The 16397-nt window shown below is 49.7% G+C and overlaps 1 protein-coding gene and 1 long non-coding RNA gene across 51 annotated transcripts in view; one reads left to right on the top strand and one right to left on the bottom strand.

Annotated features, from left to right (window-relative positions):
• Positions 1-1187: 1187 nt before the first annotated feature.
• FNBP1 (formin binding protein 1) overlaps positions 1188-16397 on the bottom strand; it is a 164718-nt gene continuing 149508 nt past the window's right edge. For 15 of the 50 annotated variants that reach the window (XM_077967760.1, XM_077967741.1, XM_015116561.3 and 12 more), the window contains 4 exons: positions 15851-15972; positions 15402-15538; positions 9758-9916; positions 1188-4468 (listed from right to left, as the gene is read on the bottom strand). In XM_077967760.1, the coding sequence (XP_077823886.1) occupies positions 4461-4468; positions 9758-9916; positions 15402-15538; positions 15851-15972 (426 nt within the window). In that variant the 3' untranslated portion in view covers positions 1188-4460. Of the gene's footprint in view, positions 4469-8279; positions 9917-15401; positions 15542-15850; positions 15973-16397 lie in introns of those variants that run through there. The other 35 variants (XM_077967756.1, XM_077967739.1, XM_015116559.3 and 32 more) reach the window with 4 other exon arrangements.
• Positions 13334-16378, top strand: LOC144335082 (uncharacterized). Its single transcript, XR_013405523.1, has 3 exons — positions 13334-13617; positions 13725-14396; positions 15150-16378. It is a non-coding gene; the product is annotated as an uncharacterized LOC144335082 (long non-coding RNA).

Raw genomic sequence — 16397 nt, 5'->3', positions numbered from 1 at the left:
TTGTGGCCTCCCCAGAGCCGGTGAGCCAGGAACTTCCTACTTCAAGAGGCTTCCCCAGTGCAGCAGAAAAGCAACTAGTAGTCCTCACTGCTCCCGACCTCTGTGATGTCTACACCCGCGGGAATGCGGGCCCCAAACCAGCAGGCTCTGCTGTAGGCGCCTCAGCGCTGGTGCGGCTCTTGGAGAAGGCTCGGGCGGGGCGGGTGGGGCGTGGGGGGGGTTCACAGGTGGAGACAGCCCGTCTCCGCCCCGCAGACTGCTGGGCGCAGTCCCGAAAAATTCTTCCCAAGTGGACTCTTTTGCTGACAACCTAGAGGAGAGGGTTCCGGGTAGGATAACGGTAGGTCCCCCTTGTTCCCTTGTGCCACGCTATGTCACACTGGGAACGAGAGATTGCCAGTGGCGCCTTGAAGCCAGCTGCACGCACTTGTGGGAGAGGTTCCCAGTGGCCCCTTATTGGTGCCCTCACCTCCTGCCCTCTGCAAGTGAGGACGCTTGGCATCAGCAGAGCTGCCAGGCCTGTACTTCGTATAGCTGAGAATACATCATTTCCTGGACAACTGTTTTCCTAAAACAGTGCTTAAAAAAAAAAACCTCGGGACACAGAGAAGTGTGGGCACAAACCGATTGTATCTTTCCCCAAAAGGCCAGGGTGAAATTTTCAAAGCAGGCTGTGGAAACGGGGCCTCCCGCTGCACATGTCCAGCGGCTGCCCGGCACAAAGCGGCTGCCCTTTTGAGCTGTCCACATAAAACAGCTCCGCACTGCCTGCAGCCTCACAGAAACTACTGATTCCAGCCACGCCACCAGGAGTACCAGCTTGAGCACTGGTGACACGAGATCAATGAAACTCAGGCGCGCCCTCATTTCACCACCTCCTCCTGCCCCAGCCCCAAGCAATGGGGTCCCCAAAGAGCTAGAGTAGCAACCAGTTGAATGTGCATGCAAAAAATACTCCTAGCCATAAGGAGCCTTTCAGAATCCTTGCACTAAATCAGCCCGAATTTCATGTCACCACGGTCTAAGAGCCTCCCCCTCCACTGTGGATGGGGGTGGAATTTAGAGCTGTCTAGGTCTCCAGCTCCTCCCAGGGGCCAGCTCCCCAGCCCAGGGGGTTTCCAATGACACCAGACTGCTTCCGCAACTAGGGTCATGTCTTCATGCAACATAATAGTCCCATGACACGGTGCCAGAAGTTATACTTTATTTTAACACGTAGAGGATTAACATATAGTTACAAGGTCAATATAAGCCTTCCAATGGAAGCTCTTTATTTGGTTTAATTCCATCTCCAGAGACAAACAGGCAACTCTAGGACCTTTACAGTGGCGACTGGCCTCACACAGCAAAATGCCTCCAAAGTTTAAAATTAGTGCAACACACACACGAACGTCTTAAAGGTGCTCAATATCAGGTTAAAATAGAATTCTGGACCTTTTAAAAAAGTTTTTGGATGATAATAAGCACAGGAGGCAGAGCCAATAAGAAACATGAAACCAGTATTTCTGGAAAAACACTTAGTATTAACGTCACTTTTTTGACGTCGTGTAAACTTTCTTCTGTAATGACAGATGTTACCAAAAGCCATCGAGACCTTTGTGCTGTGCTGGTTAGACAGGCTGCAGGCTTATCTCCAAGGTGAGCGGGATAAAACCCCCCACGGAACAGCCCATGACAACCTTCCGTGCCTTTTTATACTTTCCCATCCTGCAAATGAAAAACTGGGTAAAGGACAAGTTCCTCTCTTTCATTTTGTTTCTAAGTACTTTTCAGGGCAGGCTCTTTTACAATTAGTCATCTTAACAACACAACAGTATTCTAGCACGGCGGTGAAGTGACAGGCGGCAGATATGGGGCAGGAAGGAGACGCTCACGGGAAATTCCACGTTCTACTCTATGTGAACTGCTCCAGAAAAATACAGACATGATTTCACAGTAGGATTCCCAGAGTCAATGATACATAGGACAACTGACCTCCTCTAAGAAGCCCGGCTGGGGCAGCAGTGAGCTTTCCATGGAGCCACGCGGACGGGCCAGGAAGCAACACCCAGGTTCAGCATTTAAGAGCACTCGCTGTAACATTCTTTTCGGACACGGGTGGTGGAAAAATTTAAAAACGCGGAGGAGTGACGGGGATATAAGCGTATCCTATACTGGGGGTGACGGTCATTCAAAGAGCAAATTACTGCAGCTTATACCTTTTTCACTATGTTGCAAGAAATGAATCTATCCTGACCCATCATATGAAAGATGTGATGCACATGCAGATCCCATTTTAAAGAACCGTTTCACATCCTCGTGGAGTGGAGAGTGGTCCACTTGAGTTGGTGAGGTCAGAAGTTCCTGGAGATCCCTGTCGGCCCTGTTGGTGGGGGAGCCCTTGCGGAGCTGTGCAGGCTGCCGCACTCTCCATGCACCTGTTGGTTTGCAGGGACAGAGGCGCGGCCCTGACTCTTCTCACCCTGAGTCATCCCAGCTTGTCTTTTGTCTGTCAAGTTGGTCCTCCTGCATGTAATGGGTGCACCACGCTTAGGTCACGGGTTGCAGGGACCGGAAGCCCATGGCTCTGCCGCAGCCCTGAGCCTTCAGTGGGCGGTTTGCAGTCCCCCAGGGAAGAAACAGTCAGAGAGGCTCATGCTCACCCACTTTAAAAACCCGAAGCCACTTCCTCTTCACCTGCCTGGGCCTCCGTGCTTGTGGCTTCTCGTCCCGGAGGGCTGGCGGAGCTGCTCCGGAAGGGTGCTGTGTGGTCAACCCTGGTTGGCTGAGAGGAGCAATTTCCTGGTTTCCACGAGTAAAGACGGCCCCATCCCTTGGGACCTGTCCTTTCTGTCCCTGTCCCTTTGGCTTCTATAGGACTTCCTTGTCTCACATTCGTAAACAGCAAGAGAAACCGAGGATGCTTGAGGGGACCACCTAAGTTACAAAGCCAAGCAAATAAAGCCGCCTGACGCCATCCCTAGGCTTCGGTGGCGCTCTCAGTCACAGGAGCTCTCAGCCAATGGTTCCTCTTGACTGTTTCTGCACCAAATGAGAGGAGGGGCTGCTCTGCTCTAAGGTGTGGGGGGCCACAGATTAGGGGATCTCAAGTTTTCCTCAAAGACCCACACGGGGAAAGAAACTTAGCTCTAAAAGCAAACTCAACTAATTCCACATGACCTGAAGAGCAGGTGATAAATGGGGTGGTGGCGGCGGGATCCCTCAACGGACCACGAGAGGCACGGGGTCTTTGGTGATTAAAGTGCTAACCTTGGTGGGGTGCAGTAGCTCACGCCTGTAATCTCAGCACTTTGAGACGGGCGGATCACCTGAGGTCACGAGTTCAAGGCCAGCCTGACCAACACGGTGAAACCCCATCTCTACTAAAAATGCAAAAATTCGCCAGGTGTGGTGGTACACGCCTGTAATCACAGCTATCTGGGAGGCTGAGGCAGGAGAATTGCTGGAACCCAGGAGGCGGAGGTTGTAGTGAGCCAAGATCATGCCACTGCACAACAAAGCGAGACTCCGTCTCAAAAACAAAACAAAACAAAACAACAAGAAGTGCTAACCTCTTCAGATGCTAATCCTGGGGCTCCTGGAAAGGAGAGGATGTTCGCTTTCCAATGAGCCGGTGCAGAGGGGAGGGAGGGCCTCGCTCACAAGCACATGGTCTACAGTTCTCAGGGACAGGGAAGTGACGCAGAGGACAGGCGTGGGCTCCTCACAGCCGGTGGACACAGGTGAGCCAACAAGGCGAGCTGGAATTCGACCTCCAGCGTGGACCTTCCCAGGCCACTGAAAACAGGGCGCCAAACCAAAATGTGTGCGCACGCGTGTGTACTGGTGGGTGTGCCTGTGGGTGTGTGTGCACCTGCCCCCCGCCCACCAGATGCTCTCAGTTCGAGGGGATAGTGAAAGGGTCAATGTTTAGTATGAGGTGCAAGCCTAGAATCCAAAAAGGACCACTGAGGACCTCACAGACTCGGGAGAAGAGGAAGCGTTTTCTACAGCAGACAGCCGGGGACACAGGGATGACATCGAGTGCTCAGTCCGCCTGGTGTGCGCCGGACCTGCCTTGTCTCCTCAGGGGACCCGTGATGACATTTTCACTAAAGGCACTGTGTGAAGCGCGGAAGGGCCGCCAGGACGGGCCCGGGTGGACTGAGGGCCCAGGAAGGAGCAGGCGGGGGTGTGTGTCCCACCGTCTCAGTGGCCTGCGCGGGGTGGGTTGGGGGAGCGACGAGGACTGACCCGAGCCGTGGGGGTGGGCGCTGGCGAGGCTTGTCCCCCACGAGGTGGCCCGGGCTGGGCGGGAGGGCAGGGCCGCAGGGAACATGCTGTAGAGAGAGAGACCGCCCCGCAGGGATGGGGCTGCGGAGGGATGGGCCGTCCACAGGGCAGGGCACTGGAGGCCTGTGGGGACAAGCAGACGGAGGCTCCTCCAGGAAGGTTCACCTGAGGCTCGCAGGCACTCCCCTCTAGGAATCTACAACACAAAGAGAAACAGAAAGAGAAACTCGCCGTTAGAGAGGATGGCGCGGGTTCCAGGCGGGCATTTTGCTCTTGGCTACAAACTGCACCGCCCTGGGAGGGGAGGGTAGTGGGAGGGGAGGGAAGGGGTGGGAGGGGGCATCTCAGAGCAATTGGTTACCACAGGGCAGGTCTGAGATGAGGAACTTTCACGGTTTTCTCTCTAGCCTTTAGCTGGTCTTTCCTTCAGGGTTAAGAGAAGCCCAAACAGGAGACTGATGAGGCCATCCGCCCCAGCTCATCTTTCTTACAAGTTTAGAGAGAAAGTAAGAAACGGAGGCCAGGGCCGGGCGTGGTGGCTCACGCCTGTAATCCCAGCACTTTGGGAGGCTGAGGCAGGCAGATCACGAGGTCAGGAGTTCAAGGCCAGCCTGGCTAACGTGGTAAAACCCCGTCTCTACTAAAAATACAAAAATTAGCCGGATGTGGTGGTGGGCACCTGTAATCCCAGCTACTTGGGAGGCTGAGGCAGGAGAATCGCTTGAACCCAGGAGATGGAGGTTGCAGTGAGCCAAGATTGGGCCACTGTACTCCAGCCTGGATGACAGAGCAAGACTCCATCTCAAAAAAAAAAAAAAAACCAACCAAACAAACAAACAAAAAAAAACGGAGGCCGGTGCAGTGGCTCACACCTACAATCCCAGCACTTTGAGAGGCTGAAGAGGGAGGATCACATGAGCTCAGGAGTTCGAGACCAGCCTGGGCCACAACATAACCAGACCTCATCTCTACAAAAAAATTTGTTTAATTAACCGGCACGTTGGCACTGCCGTAGTCCCGGCTATTCGGGAAGGTGAGTTGGAAGGATGGCTTGAGCCCAGGGAGGTCGGGGCTGCAGTGAGCCAGGATCGCGCTGCTACACTTCAGCTTGGGCGACAGAGGGAGACCTCGACTCCAAAAAGAAGAGAAAAGAAATGCATCCGTTTCCTAGAATGGTACAAGGAACATGAAGGCCCGATTCTCTCAGAAGGAAACTCTTGGGTCTTTGGCAGCACAATGTAAAATCTTTGGTGAAAAGCAAAACCTGTCGTTCTGTATTCATTCAGCAATAAACCGTGAAAAGCTCGTCATCTCAAGGAGAGAGAAAAGAAACAAAAGAAACACAGACTTCTCAGGCCCTGAGTGCACAAAGGATCAGACGCGGGAGGTGCCGTCATTTAAAAAGGAGGAGGTGGGGGCGGGAGGCAGAATTTTTAAAAAAGCATTGGGCTAGAAAATTCCCTATTACTGGAGATGAAAGAGTTAAATATTCACATTACACAGAATAATTTTCTTGGAAACATGAAAAGTCACTTAAAATACACAATACTGAGAAAAAATATAACATTTATTAGAGAGGCGGATATGAGGGTACAACTAAAAGATGCCAGAGTCTTTTCTTTTAGAATGAGAATAGAAAGAGACAATCATGTTGCTGTATTCAAACAAAACTTACTCAGAACCCCAGAGTTTCTAATAAACTCCAGTGCGGAGCCGCAGCGGGGACCTAGCTCCCCGTGCGAGACGCTTCGCGGCTTTCCGGCAGTTATAAAAACAGAAAGGTCATTAGGCAGCAGGAGAACCCATAAAACAAACAGATAAAAGTACAACATTAAAACAACTCATTCAAGTACTGCTTTGAGTTTTTAAGTTGCAGTCTATACACATGTATTCTGTGGGGGGAGTTATGAAAATATTTAACAGAGAGCAATCGAAAAATCGAAAAACCATAAAAGAAAGTCACAATCCAATGGACCCACCGGAAGTTACTCTAAATAGTTTGGCAATTATTAAATAAGCACATCGTAGACACCACACACACACACACACACGGTGCACCGGCATTATAACAATAAAACAGCTGCACTGAATTATGGGCCTAAGAAAACAGTGGCTTTGCCCCATCAGATGGGTTTAAGGAGGGCAGTGTTTGTGGGCAAGTTGGACAGAGTTATAAACAGAGTAGGGCGGAAAGGCTTCTCTGTATGTATTCTTAATCTCTAAGTGTAACTTTCAAATAAAAGGAGAAAATTATATAAGTAGCTGAGATTTTGCTGTTTTTATTTTAACAGAGAACTGCTAGAAGATAATAAAGTATACTTTGGGTGGAAATGGAAATTCCTGGTTCTTTGGAATTTGGTTTTCTAATATTTCAAGCATTGATGAGATGGACCTGAAATTTACAAAATATCTTTAACTGTTTAGTCAATATTACAGAGATTCACCTGGTACAGCACTGAGACATACAACGTAATGATCACACATTTAAAATTATCATAAATGGATGTGCCCAGACCCCTCCCACCCCATTCCCCCTGAAACCAACTGAGCTGTTTTCTGAATTAAATTTGAATAACGAAATAACTAAATTTGAATAATTAAATAAGAAAAAAAAAAAAAACCACATAGTTTGACCGAACGCCTTTTTGCAAAACCGACTTTTACAAGGTTAATGCCGTCTCCCTATTTTCGAGTTTTTCAGTGGCTGCTTTGCTTTGTCCAGGAGTTCACAGACTGGAAATGAGTTTGTCATCGGATAGAAAGGTCGGATTTTAACACCTTAGGTTTCCCATTCACTTGTTTACTGGGGTAAAGCTGGAAACTTCCTGCTGCTCATTTGAACAGATCCCTGTGGTTGAAGGGTCAGCTGATTTTCTCACTGCAGTGCTTACAAAGAGGCCTGGGGTCAGGATGGGCGGCTTGATTAATATTATGTCAGCAAAAGTATCCAAAAGTAATTTGGGCCTGGCACAGTGGCTCACCCTGTAATCCCAGCACTTTGGGAGGCTGAGGTGGGCGGATCACTTGAGCTCAAGAGTTTGAGACCAGCCTGGCCAACATGGTAAAAACCCGTCTCTACTTAAAAAAACAAAAAACAAAAAACAAAATTAGCCGGGTGTGGTGGCGGGCACCTGTAATCCCAGCTACTCGGGAGGCTGAGACACAAGAATTACTTGAACCTGGGAGGCGGAGGTTGTAGTGAGCCAGGATTGTATTACTGCACTCCAGCCTAGGTGACAGAGAGTGAGACTCTGTCTCAAAAAAAAAAAAAAAGAAGAGGCCGGGCGCAGTGGCTCACGCCTGTAATCCCAACACTTTGGGAGGCTGAGGCGGGCGGATCAAGAGGTCAGGAGATTGAGACCATCCTGGTTAACGCGGTGAAACCCGTCTCTACTAAAAATACAAAAAATTAGCTGGGCGTGGTGTGGGCATCTGTAGTCCCAGCTACTCGGGAGGCTGAGGCAGGCGAATCGCTTGAACCCAGGAGGCAGAGGTTGCAGTGAGCCGGGATTGTGCCACCGCACTCCATCCTAGTGACAGAGCGAAACTCCATCTCAAATTAAAAAAAAAAAAATATGTTTTTTAAAGAATCAGGCTGTCACCAAGTAAAGGTTAACAGGCTGTGAGAATCTTGAAACACAGCCACAAGCAACCACAACCCCCACTGGGTTCTGGAGCCCGAATGTGCAGCTACTGCTTGGAAAATCAGTTTTAAATGGACTTGAGCTGATAAAATGAACCCACCAGGTAGAGGGAGGGGCTAATTTCCCACTTGAAAGTAGGAGGGACACAAGGAAATCACTTTCACAATCAAATTAAAAGAGAATCTGAGCCAGCGCCTTCATTCTGACCCATTTGTAGTGGGTTCTCTATCATCTCGGGGTGGATTCTTGAAATGGGCACAGTGAAATGCCTGGCAACCATCTACGCATGCGACCAATTTCACTATCTAACCTCCCACATCAATGCCAATTTGAAAATGCAAATTCTCATGTGGCCTAGATTCCTTTTGATGTGATGAGACATTTTATTTCATTCTGGCTACAGTTAATTGTATAAAATGAGCCAGAAATTCTAAAATCATTTCCAGTAAATCCAAACTTTGCCAATGATTGAAAGCAAAAACAAAAACAAAAACAAAAAACAAAAGCAAACCCCCAAACTCTCTGAACAGCAATGTGCTGAGATCTGAGATCTGTGTCTGTGGGGAGAAGCATTTGTTGCCGCACCATGTTTTATTTATAGCCCCACCTGGGCAAGCATGGATGCAGCTCTACTTGTAAAACCAACAGAAACAGAACCAAGTGTGAGAGAAAATCACAAGGAGCTGACGCATGGACATGCTCTGCTTTTAAGTAACTGCATCTAAACAGCACTAGCACATCTGATCAACTGTCAATTTGGGCCGGGTGCAGTGGCTCACGCCCGTAATCCCAGCACTTTGGGAGGCAGAAGCAGGCAGATCACTTGAGGTCAAGAGTTTGAGACCAGCCTGGCCAACATAAGCGAACCTGTCTCTACTAAAAATACAAGAATTAGCTGGGCGTGGTGGTGCGCACCTGTAACCCCAGCTACTCGGGAGGCTGAGGCACGAGAATCGCTTGAACATGGGGGAGGTGGAGGTTGCAGTGAGCCACTGTACTCCAGCCTGGGCAACAGAGCCAGACCCTGTCTCAAAACAACAACAAAAACACAAACACAACAACAAAAAAAACCTGTCAATTTGATGACATTTGGAAAATCAGCAATGCCGTGTAAAAATCAACTGGTCAATTCACTGAACTTTTCCAGGTTTCAGCTGGTTGTCTGGGATCATACAGATATAACAGGATACTCGTGATGCCCTACCAAGGATGCTGACCATGTTTAAGTAAAAATACACAGTTTAGATGCCAATATAAGAATCTTACTTACTCCTTTACTCAAGGAGGAGGAGATGTTATTTTACTTGTGACTTCCTCCCAAGTGAATGAGTGTACAATTTAACAAACTAGCACAGTTCAGTTTATTAAGTTACAATCTATAACCTCCTAATGTCGCTCAGTGTATGGTGGACACTAGATATAAAACAAGAATAGGGAAGTCTTTGGCACCTGCAAGATGTGTGCCGGCTTTTAAATTCAGAAAGATTGATTAGAAGCTACAATGCAAATTTTTTTTTTTAATCTACAGATACCACCAAAAGAAGAAATGCTTATCAGATTTCGAATGACACAGCTGTAAATTGGCGGTTGGCAGCTTTCCACATAAAATTTTCATCAGTAAGTGAAACTTGATCACAGCCCAAACTAGACAAGACAATTCAGGTGGCCGGACCCTGAAGTCCCCTGTGAGACTACAGGAACGCGTGCACTGTGGTGCTCGCCAGCCAGTCTCTTGAGGAACTGCCTGCAACAGTCACGGTTGTGGGGAGAAACAACTCCATTTTTTTTTAAGGTTTTTTTTTTGTTTTTTTTTTAATGGTATTAAATATAAGTCTTAGCACCTTTGGCATTTTTGTCCAAACAGACTTCGACATACGAAGTGGGGACATAACCCTCTTCATCTTCATTTCTCCGAATGCGGGTCCAGCCATCGCCTTTGTCTTCCTCGATGACATACAGTGTTTCTCCTTCAACCACGGAGATCGTTCCTTCATTCTGACCTGAAAAAGCAACATCAGGGTATTTTAGATGTCTTGGCAAACGCAGGTAGAAAGCCAACAGTGGCCTTTGCAATGAAACAAGTGTCATCAAAGATGAAGTCCATGCAAAATTCACCCCACTTGGTCCTTCTCTGACACACTGACCCCTCACCCACTGCCTCAAAACCGTCTCCTTCTGCACAGAAATGTCGGGGTTCTTACCTCTGTCTCTCTAGGGACCCTCTCTAAGGCCTCCAGGGGCCTCTTTCTCCTCCCTCCCAGAATGGCAAGTGTTTCCCCACCGGGAAAATCTTTGGGCCTCTTCTCTAGTCTTCTTCTGTCTCCCTTGGATCTCTCTTGGGGGAAAGGTACCCCCATGGCTCCAACTGCTTCTCTTTTGTCTGCTGGTTTTCTTGGGGGGAGTTGGGGGGATGGAGTCTCGCTCTTGTTGCCCAGGCCAGAGTACTGTGGTGCGATCTCAGCTCACTGCAGCCTCCGCCTCCCCGGTTCAAGCAATGCTCCTGCCTCAGCCTCCCAAGCAGTTGAGACTATAGGTGCGCACCACACCCAGCTAACCTTTGTGTTTTTAGTAGAGATAGGGTTTCACCATGTTGGTCAGGCTGGTCTCAAACTCCTGACCTCAGGTGATCCACCTGCCTCAGTCTCCCAAGTTTTTTGTTTTGAGACACAGTCTTGCTCTGTTGCCTAGGCTGGAGTATGATGGTGCGATCTCTGTTCACTGCAACCTCTGACTCCCGGGTTCAAGTGATCCTCCTGCCTCGGCCTCCCGAGTAGGTGAGATTACAGGCATGTGCCACCACGCCCGGCTAATTTTGTATTTTTAGTAGAGACAGGGTTTCACCATGTTGGTCAGGCTGGTCTCGAACTCCTGACCTCAGGTGATCTGCCCCCTTGGCCTCCCAAAGTGCTGGGATTACAGGCGTGAGCCACCACGCCCGGCCCAGCTGCTCCTCCTTAAACACTGTCCTCACATACTGCTTCCATTCTGGTACTTTCTGTAGCCAAGATTCCACTTTTCCTCCTGTCTGCAGCACACCGCCACCTAGACATGGCCCCAACACCTGAAACAACACAGACGAGCCTGGATTCACTGTTCTTCCTCCTAACTGGATCCTCCTCCTACTTTTCCACTTCCCCAGACCTCTCCATCCTCTCAGGAATGCAACTCTGGGAGCCATCTTGGCTTTCCTCTCCTTTTTCTTCCTGGCTTCTGATCAGCCCCAAATCTACGCAGTTTGTCAATGGCGGCATCTCTGTATCCATTCCTTGAACAAGGCCCCCAAGACCTTCTGTTAGGATCATTTCAAAGGCTGCCCACGCCCCCCCCCCAAGTTTTCTGCAAGGCAAAGAGTTTAGGGAGCTGTTCATAGGGCAACAGGGAATGGCGGGGGGATGGTTGGAATATGAAGTAAAACTGGGAACATTTAAACTAGTACTTCTTTCTTATTTTGTCACAATGAACATACAGTCTATTAAAGGCTCTGAAAAGTCCTGTAGTAAAGAAATCTGTAAACTGTATTTATCCCAGGGCTTCCCAAACTTACTTGAGCTCTGATTGCTATTTTTAAAAAATTTATTCATTATATTAAAATGCAACTTTTTCATAATTTTATTATTATTTATTTTTTTAGAGAGACAGTGTTTCACTCTATTGCCTAGGCTGCAGTGCAGTGGTACGATCATAGCTCACTGTAGCCCTGAACTCCTGGCCTCAGCCTCCCAAAGTGCTGGGATTACAGGTGTGCTGCCACTGAGCCTGGCCTGATAGCATCTTTCAAGGCTTCCTTATTAATGTTCCGCAGGACATCATTTCAAGGTTCATCAGTTTAGAAACACTAAACTAGTTTATCTTTTCTTTTCTTTTCTTTCTTTTTTTTTTTGAGACAGAGTTGCCCTCTGTTGCCCACACTGAGGGCAGTGGCGCAATCTCGGCTCACTGCAACTGCCGCCTCCTGGGTTCGAGCAATTCTCATGCTTCAGCCTCCCGAGTAGCTGGGATTACAGGTACCTGCCACCATACCTGGCTAATTTTTTTATTTTTAGTATAGATGGGGTTTCATCATGTTGGCCAGGCTGGTCTTGAACTCCTGACCTCAGGTAATCTGCTCACCTCAGCCTCCCAAAGTTCTAGGATTACAGGCATGAGCCACCGCGCCCAGCCTAGGCTGGTCTTTCTAACCATCCTCCCTGTTTTCTAGTTGATCCTACACATCTGACAATGACTTTCCTAAGGTACAGCTCTGACTGCATCAACACCCTGTTAGAGGCTGAGCTTCAATAGCTCCTCAATGTTTGCCACATAAAATCCAGATGTTTCTCTGACCTCGCCCCCATTGGCACTTCCCACTTTTTAGTGCCACATTTCACTATTAGGACTTAAGATATCTAAGCTCCAGCCACACAATGCCCATTTTTGGCCACACTCCCCATGCCATGGCAAGTTCTCCAAACTTCCTTAAGGAAGTGACCTCATTCTTCCCTGTCCTCCCCATTCCTCTGTATCCCTCCTCTGGCAAACACTGCAAGCTGTCCGCCTTTATTTTTAATTTAATTTAATTTTTATTTATTTATTTATTTTGAGACGGAGTCTCGCTCTGTCGCCCAGGCTGGAGTGCAGTGGCGCGATCTCGGCTCACTGCAAGCTCCGCCTCCCGGGTTCACGCCATTCTCCTGCCTCAGCCTCCCGAGTAGCTGGGACTACAGGCGCCGCCACCTCGCCCGGCTAATTTTTTTTTGTATTTTTAGTAGAGACGGGGTTTCGCCGTGTTAGCCAGGATGGTCTTGATCTCCTGACCTTGTGATCCGCCTGCCTCAGCCTCCCAAAGTGCTGGGATTACAGGCATGAGCCACCGCGCCCGGCCTATTTTTATTTTTTGAGAGGGAGTCTCGTCTATTGCCAGGCCGGAATAAAGTGGCATGATCTTGGCTCACTGCAACCTCTGACTCCTGGGTTCAAGTGATTCTCCTGCCTCAGCCTCCCGAGTAGCTGGAATTACAGGCGTGCACTACCATGCCCAGATAATTTTTGTATTTTTAGTAGAGATGGGGTTTCACCATGTTGGCCAGGATGGTCTCGATCTCCTGACCTCATGATCCACCCGCCTCAGCCTCCCAAAGTGCTGGGATTATAGGCATGAGCCACTGTGCTCAGCCACTGCTCGCTCCTTAAGTGTGTCTGCCTGATCTCCCTCCAGGCAGGTGCCATATTATACGACCTGCATCTCCCCTCTTCACGGGCCTTTACAAGACAGGACCGCTATAGATATTAAATATTAAATGAATGGATGAAATGATCATCCTCCATATCATCCGCTGCAGTGAAGCAAGAACCAAAAGTCAAAATATACAACCAAATAATAATCATACCATGAGTAGGATAAAAGCATAGTAGAGAAAGATCTGGAAGGCTGCTGCTGCTTTTTTTTTTTTTTTTTTTTTTTTGAGACAGAGTCTGGCTCTGTCCCCCAGGCTGGAGTACAGTGGTGCTATCTCAGCTCACTGCAAACTTTGCCTCCTCAGTTCAAGTGATTCTCCTGCCTCAGCCTCCCAAGCAGCTGGGATTACAGGCACATGGCACCACGCCTGGCTAGTTTTTGTATTTTTAGTAGAGATGGGGTTTCACCATGTTGGTGACGCTGGTCTTGAACTCCTGGCCTCAAGTGATCTGCCTGCCTTAACCTCCCAAAGTTCTAGGATTACAGGTGTGAGCCACCGCACCCAGCCAGATCTGGAAGGCTTCTAAAGAAGGTTCTGGTCACAGAAAGAGAAGAGTGTGGCTAGGCACAGTGGCTCACACCTGTGATCACAGCACTTTGGGAGGCTAAGGCGGGAATACTGCTTGAATCCAGGAGTTCAGCACCAGCCTGGGCAACATAGTAAGACCCTGTCTCTACTGAAAAGTACAAAAAGTACAAAAGTACAAAAATGAGCTGGACATGGTGGTGCTTGCCTATAGTCCCAGCTACTCAGGAGGCTGAGGTTGGAGGATCACTTGAGCCCAGGAGGGCAAGGCTGCAGTGAGCCATGATTGCACCACTGCACTCTAGCTTGGATAAGAGAGTGAAACCCTGTATCAAAAAAGAAAGAAAGAAAGAGAGAGAGAGAGAGAGAGAGAGAGTGAGAGAGGAAGGAAGGAAGGAAGGAAAGAAGGAAGGAAGGAAGGAAGGAAGGAAGGAAGGAAGGAAGGAAGGAAGGAAGGAAAGAGGGAGGGAGGGAAGGAGGGAGGGAGGAAAGGAGGGAGGGAGGGAAGGAGGGAGGGAAGGAAGGAAGGAAGGAGGGAAGGAAGGAAGGAAAGAGGGAAGGAAGGAAGGAAGGAGGGAAGGAAGGAGGGAAGGAAGGAGGGAGGGCAGGAAGGAAGGGGGGAGGGAAGGAAGGAAGGAGGGAAGGAAGGAGGGAGGAAAGGAAGGAAGGAAGGAGGGAAGGAAGGAAAGAAGGAGGGAGGGAGGGAAGGAAGGAAGGAGGGAAGGAAGGAAGGAGGGAGGTAGGGAAGGAAGGAAGGAGGGAAGGAAGGAAAGAGGGAGGGAAGGAAGGAAGGAGGGAAGGAAGGAGGGAGGGAGGGAAGGAAGGAAGGAAGGAGAGAGGGAAGGAAGGAGGGAAGGAAGGAAAGAAGGAGGGAGGGAGGGAAGGAAGGAAGGAGGGAAGGAAGGAAGGAGGGAGGTAGGGAAGGAAGGAAGGAGGGAAGGAAGGAAAGAGGGAGGGAAGGAAGGAAGGAGGGAAGGAAGGAGGGAGGGAGGGAAGGAAGGAAGGAAGGAGAGAGGGAAGGAAGGAGGGAAGGAAGGAAAGAAGGAGGGAGGGAGGGAAGGAAGGAAGGAGGGAAGGAAGGAAGGAGGGAGGTAGGGAAGGAAGGAAGGAGGGAAGGAAGGAAGGAGGGAAGGAAGGAAAGAGGGAGGGAAGGAAGGAAGGAGGGAAGGAAGGAGGGAGGGAGGGAAGGAAGGAAGGAAGGAGAGAGGAAAGGAAGGAGGGAAGGAAGGAAAGAAGGAGGGAGGGAGGGAAGGAAGGAAGGAGGGAAGGAAGGAAGGAGGGAGGTAGGGAAGGAAGGAAGGAGGGAAGGAAGGAAAGAGGGAGGGAAGGAAGGAAGGAGGGAAGGAAGGAGGGAGGGAGGGAAGGAAGGAAGGAAGGAGGGAGGGAAGGAAGGAAGGAGGGAGGGAAGGAAGGAAGGAGGGAGGGAAGGAAAGGAGGGAAGGAAGGAAGGAGGGAAGGAAGGAAGGAGGGAGGGAAGGAAGGAAGGAGGGAGTGAAGGAAGGAAGGAAGGAGGGAGGGAAGAAAGGAAGGAAGGAGGGAGGGAAGGAAGGAGGGAGGGAAGGAAAGAGAGAGGGAAGGAAGGAAGGAGGGAAGGAAAGAGGGAGGGAAGGAAAGAGGGAGGGAAGGAAAGAGGGAGGGAAGGAAGGAAGGAGGGAAGGAAGGAAGGAAGGAAGGGTGAAAGAAGAGTGACTCAGCTATTACGGTTTTTAAAAGGCAAGGGAATCCAGCGGACACGAAATGTCACCTTCAAACGTGTAGAGAGCTTTGCATGTCCCTATGGCAGGGAGGGGCTCCTCATCATCAAACTCGTCGTCAAAATCCGTGGCCAGCACCTTCACCTCACTCTCCTGACTCTGCTCCTCTGTGTAACTGCCATCTGGGCTGCTCAAGAAAGGAAAACACAAAGCAACTAAAGCGACTGACCCCAGGGAGGACTCAGGTTGAGTCCCTGTGACTGAAGAGCGCTTGCAACCCCCGCCCCTCAGCGAGTGCTGCAACTGAGACTGCGGTAAATCATCCGCAGGCTCAGATCCCACACCCCATGTGGCAATGGGGAAAAGTGACAGGTCAATTGTAACAGACATTTTGGCATTGAACAAGTGCCTTATGCTCATTCCAGATTCCGAAATTTAGAAATAAATACAAAGCCAACAGGCTCCCTTGCCAGAGGCAGGCGCTGTGCAGATACTGTACCTCTCGCGGTCCTGGGCGCAGTTGTTGACCGTGGGCGGGTTCTGGCTGTCGTACAGTCCGCTCTGCCGGCGCGCCTGCTCGCTGCGTGCTGGGAGCCGGCCTTCAACCTCAGCCAGCCAGGCCTGGAGACAAAAGCAATGAGAGACTCCACCCTAAGGCCATCTGAGGGCCAGCCCAGAGCGTCCTAAGGTCCCAAACTCAGGGGCTGCTCTTGGCCATTTAACCCAATGTGAGAAAGTCCGCACCGGGGCGGAATGGCCACGTGTTCTGCATTCGACTGTTTAAATGTACTCAAGGGCGGCTGCTTCCATTTCACCCAAAGTTGGAGACATAGAAACAAAGTCATATTTATGTGGTTGCCCACGACGAGGCAGAAAGCACACTGGACTACGCTGTCCCCTTGGGCTTTTTGTTTTTTTTTGTTTTTTTTTTTGTTTTTCGTTTTTTGTTTTTTTTGAGACGGAGTCTCACTCTGTCGCCCAGGCTGGAGTGCAGTGGCCGGATCTCAGCTCACTGCAAGCTCCGCCTCCCGGGTTCACGCCATTCT

The sequence above is a fragment of the Macaca mulatta genome, chromosome 15 (genome assembly GCF_049350105.2).
Source record: "Macaca mulatta isolate MMU2019108-1 chromosome 15, T2T-MMU8v2.0, whole genome shotgun sequence".
In the NCBI taxonomy this organism is placed as follows: Eukaryota; Metazoa; Chordata; class Mammalia; order Primates; family Cercopithecidae; genus Macaca; species Macaca mulatta.
Note: the sequence above shows the minus strand (reverse complement) of the source record. Positions and strands in the feature narration are given on the sequence as shown.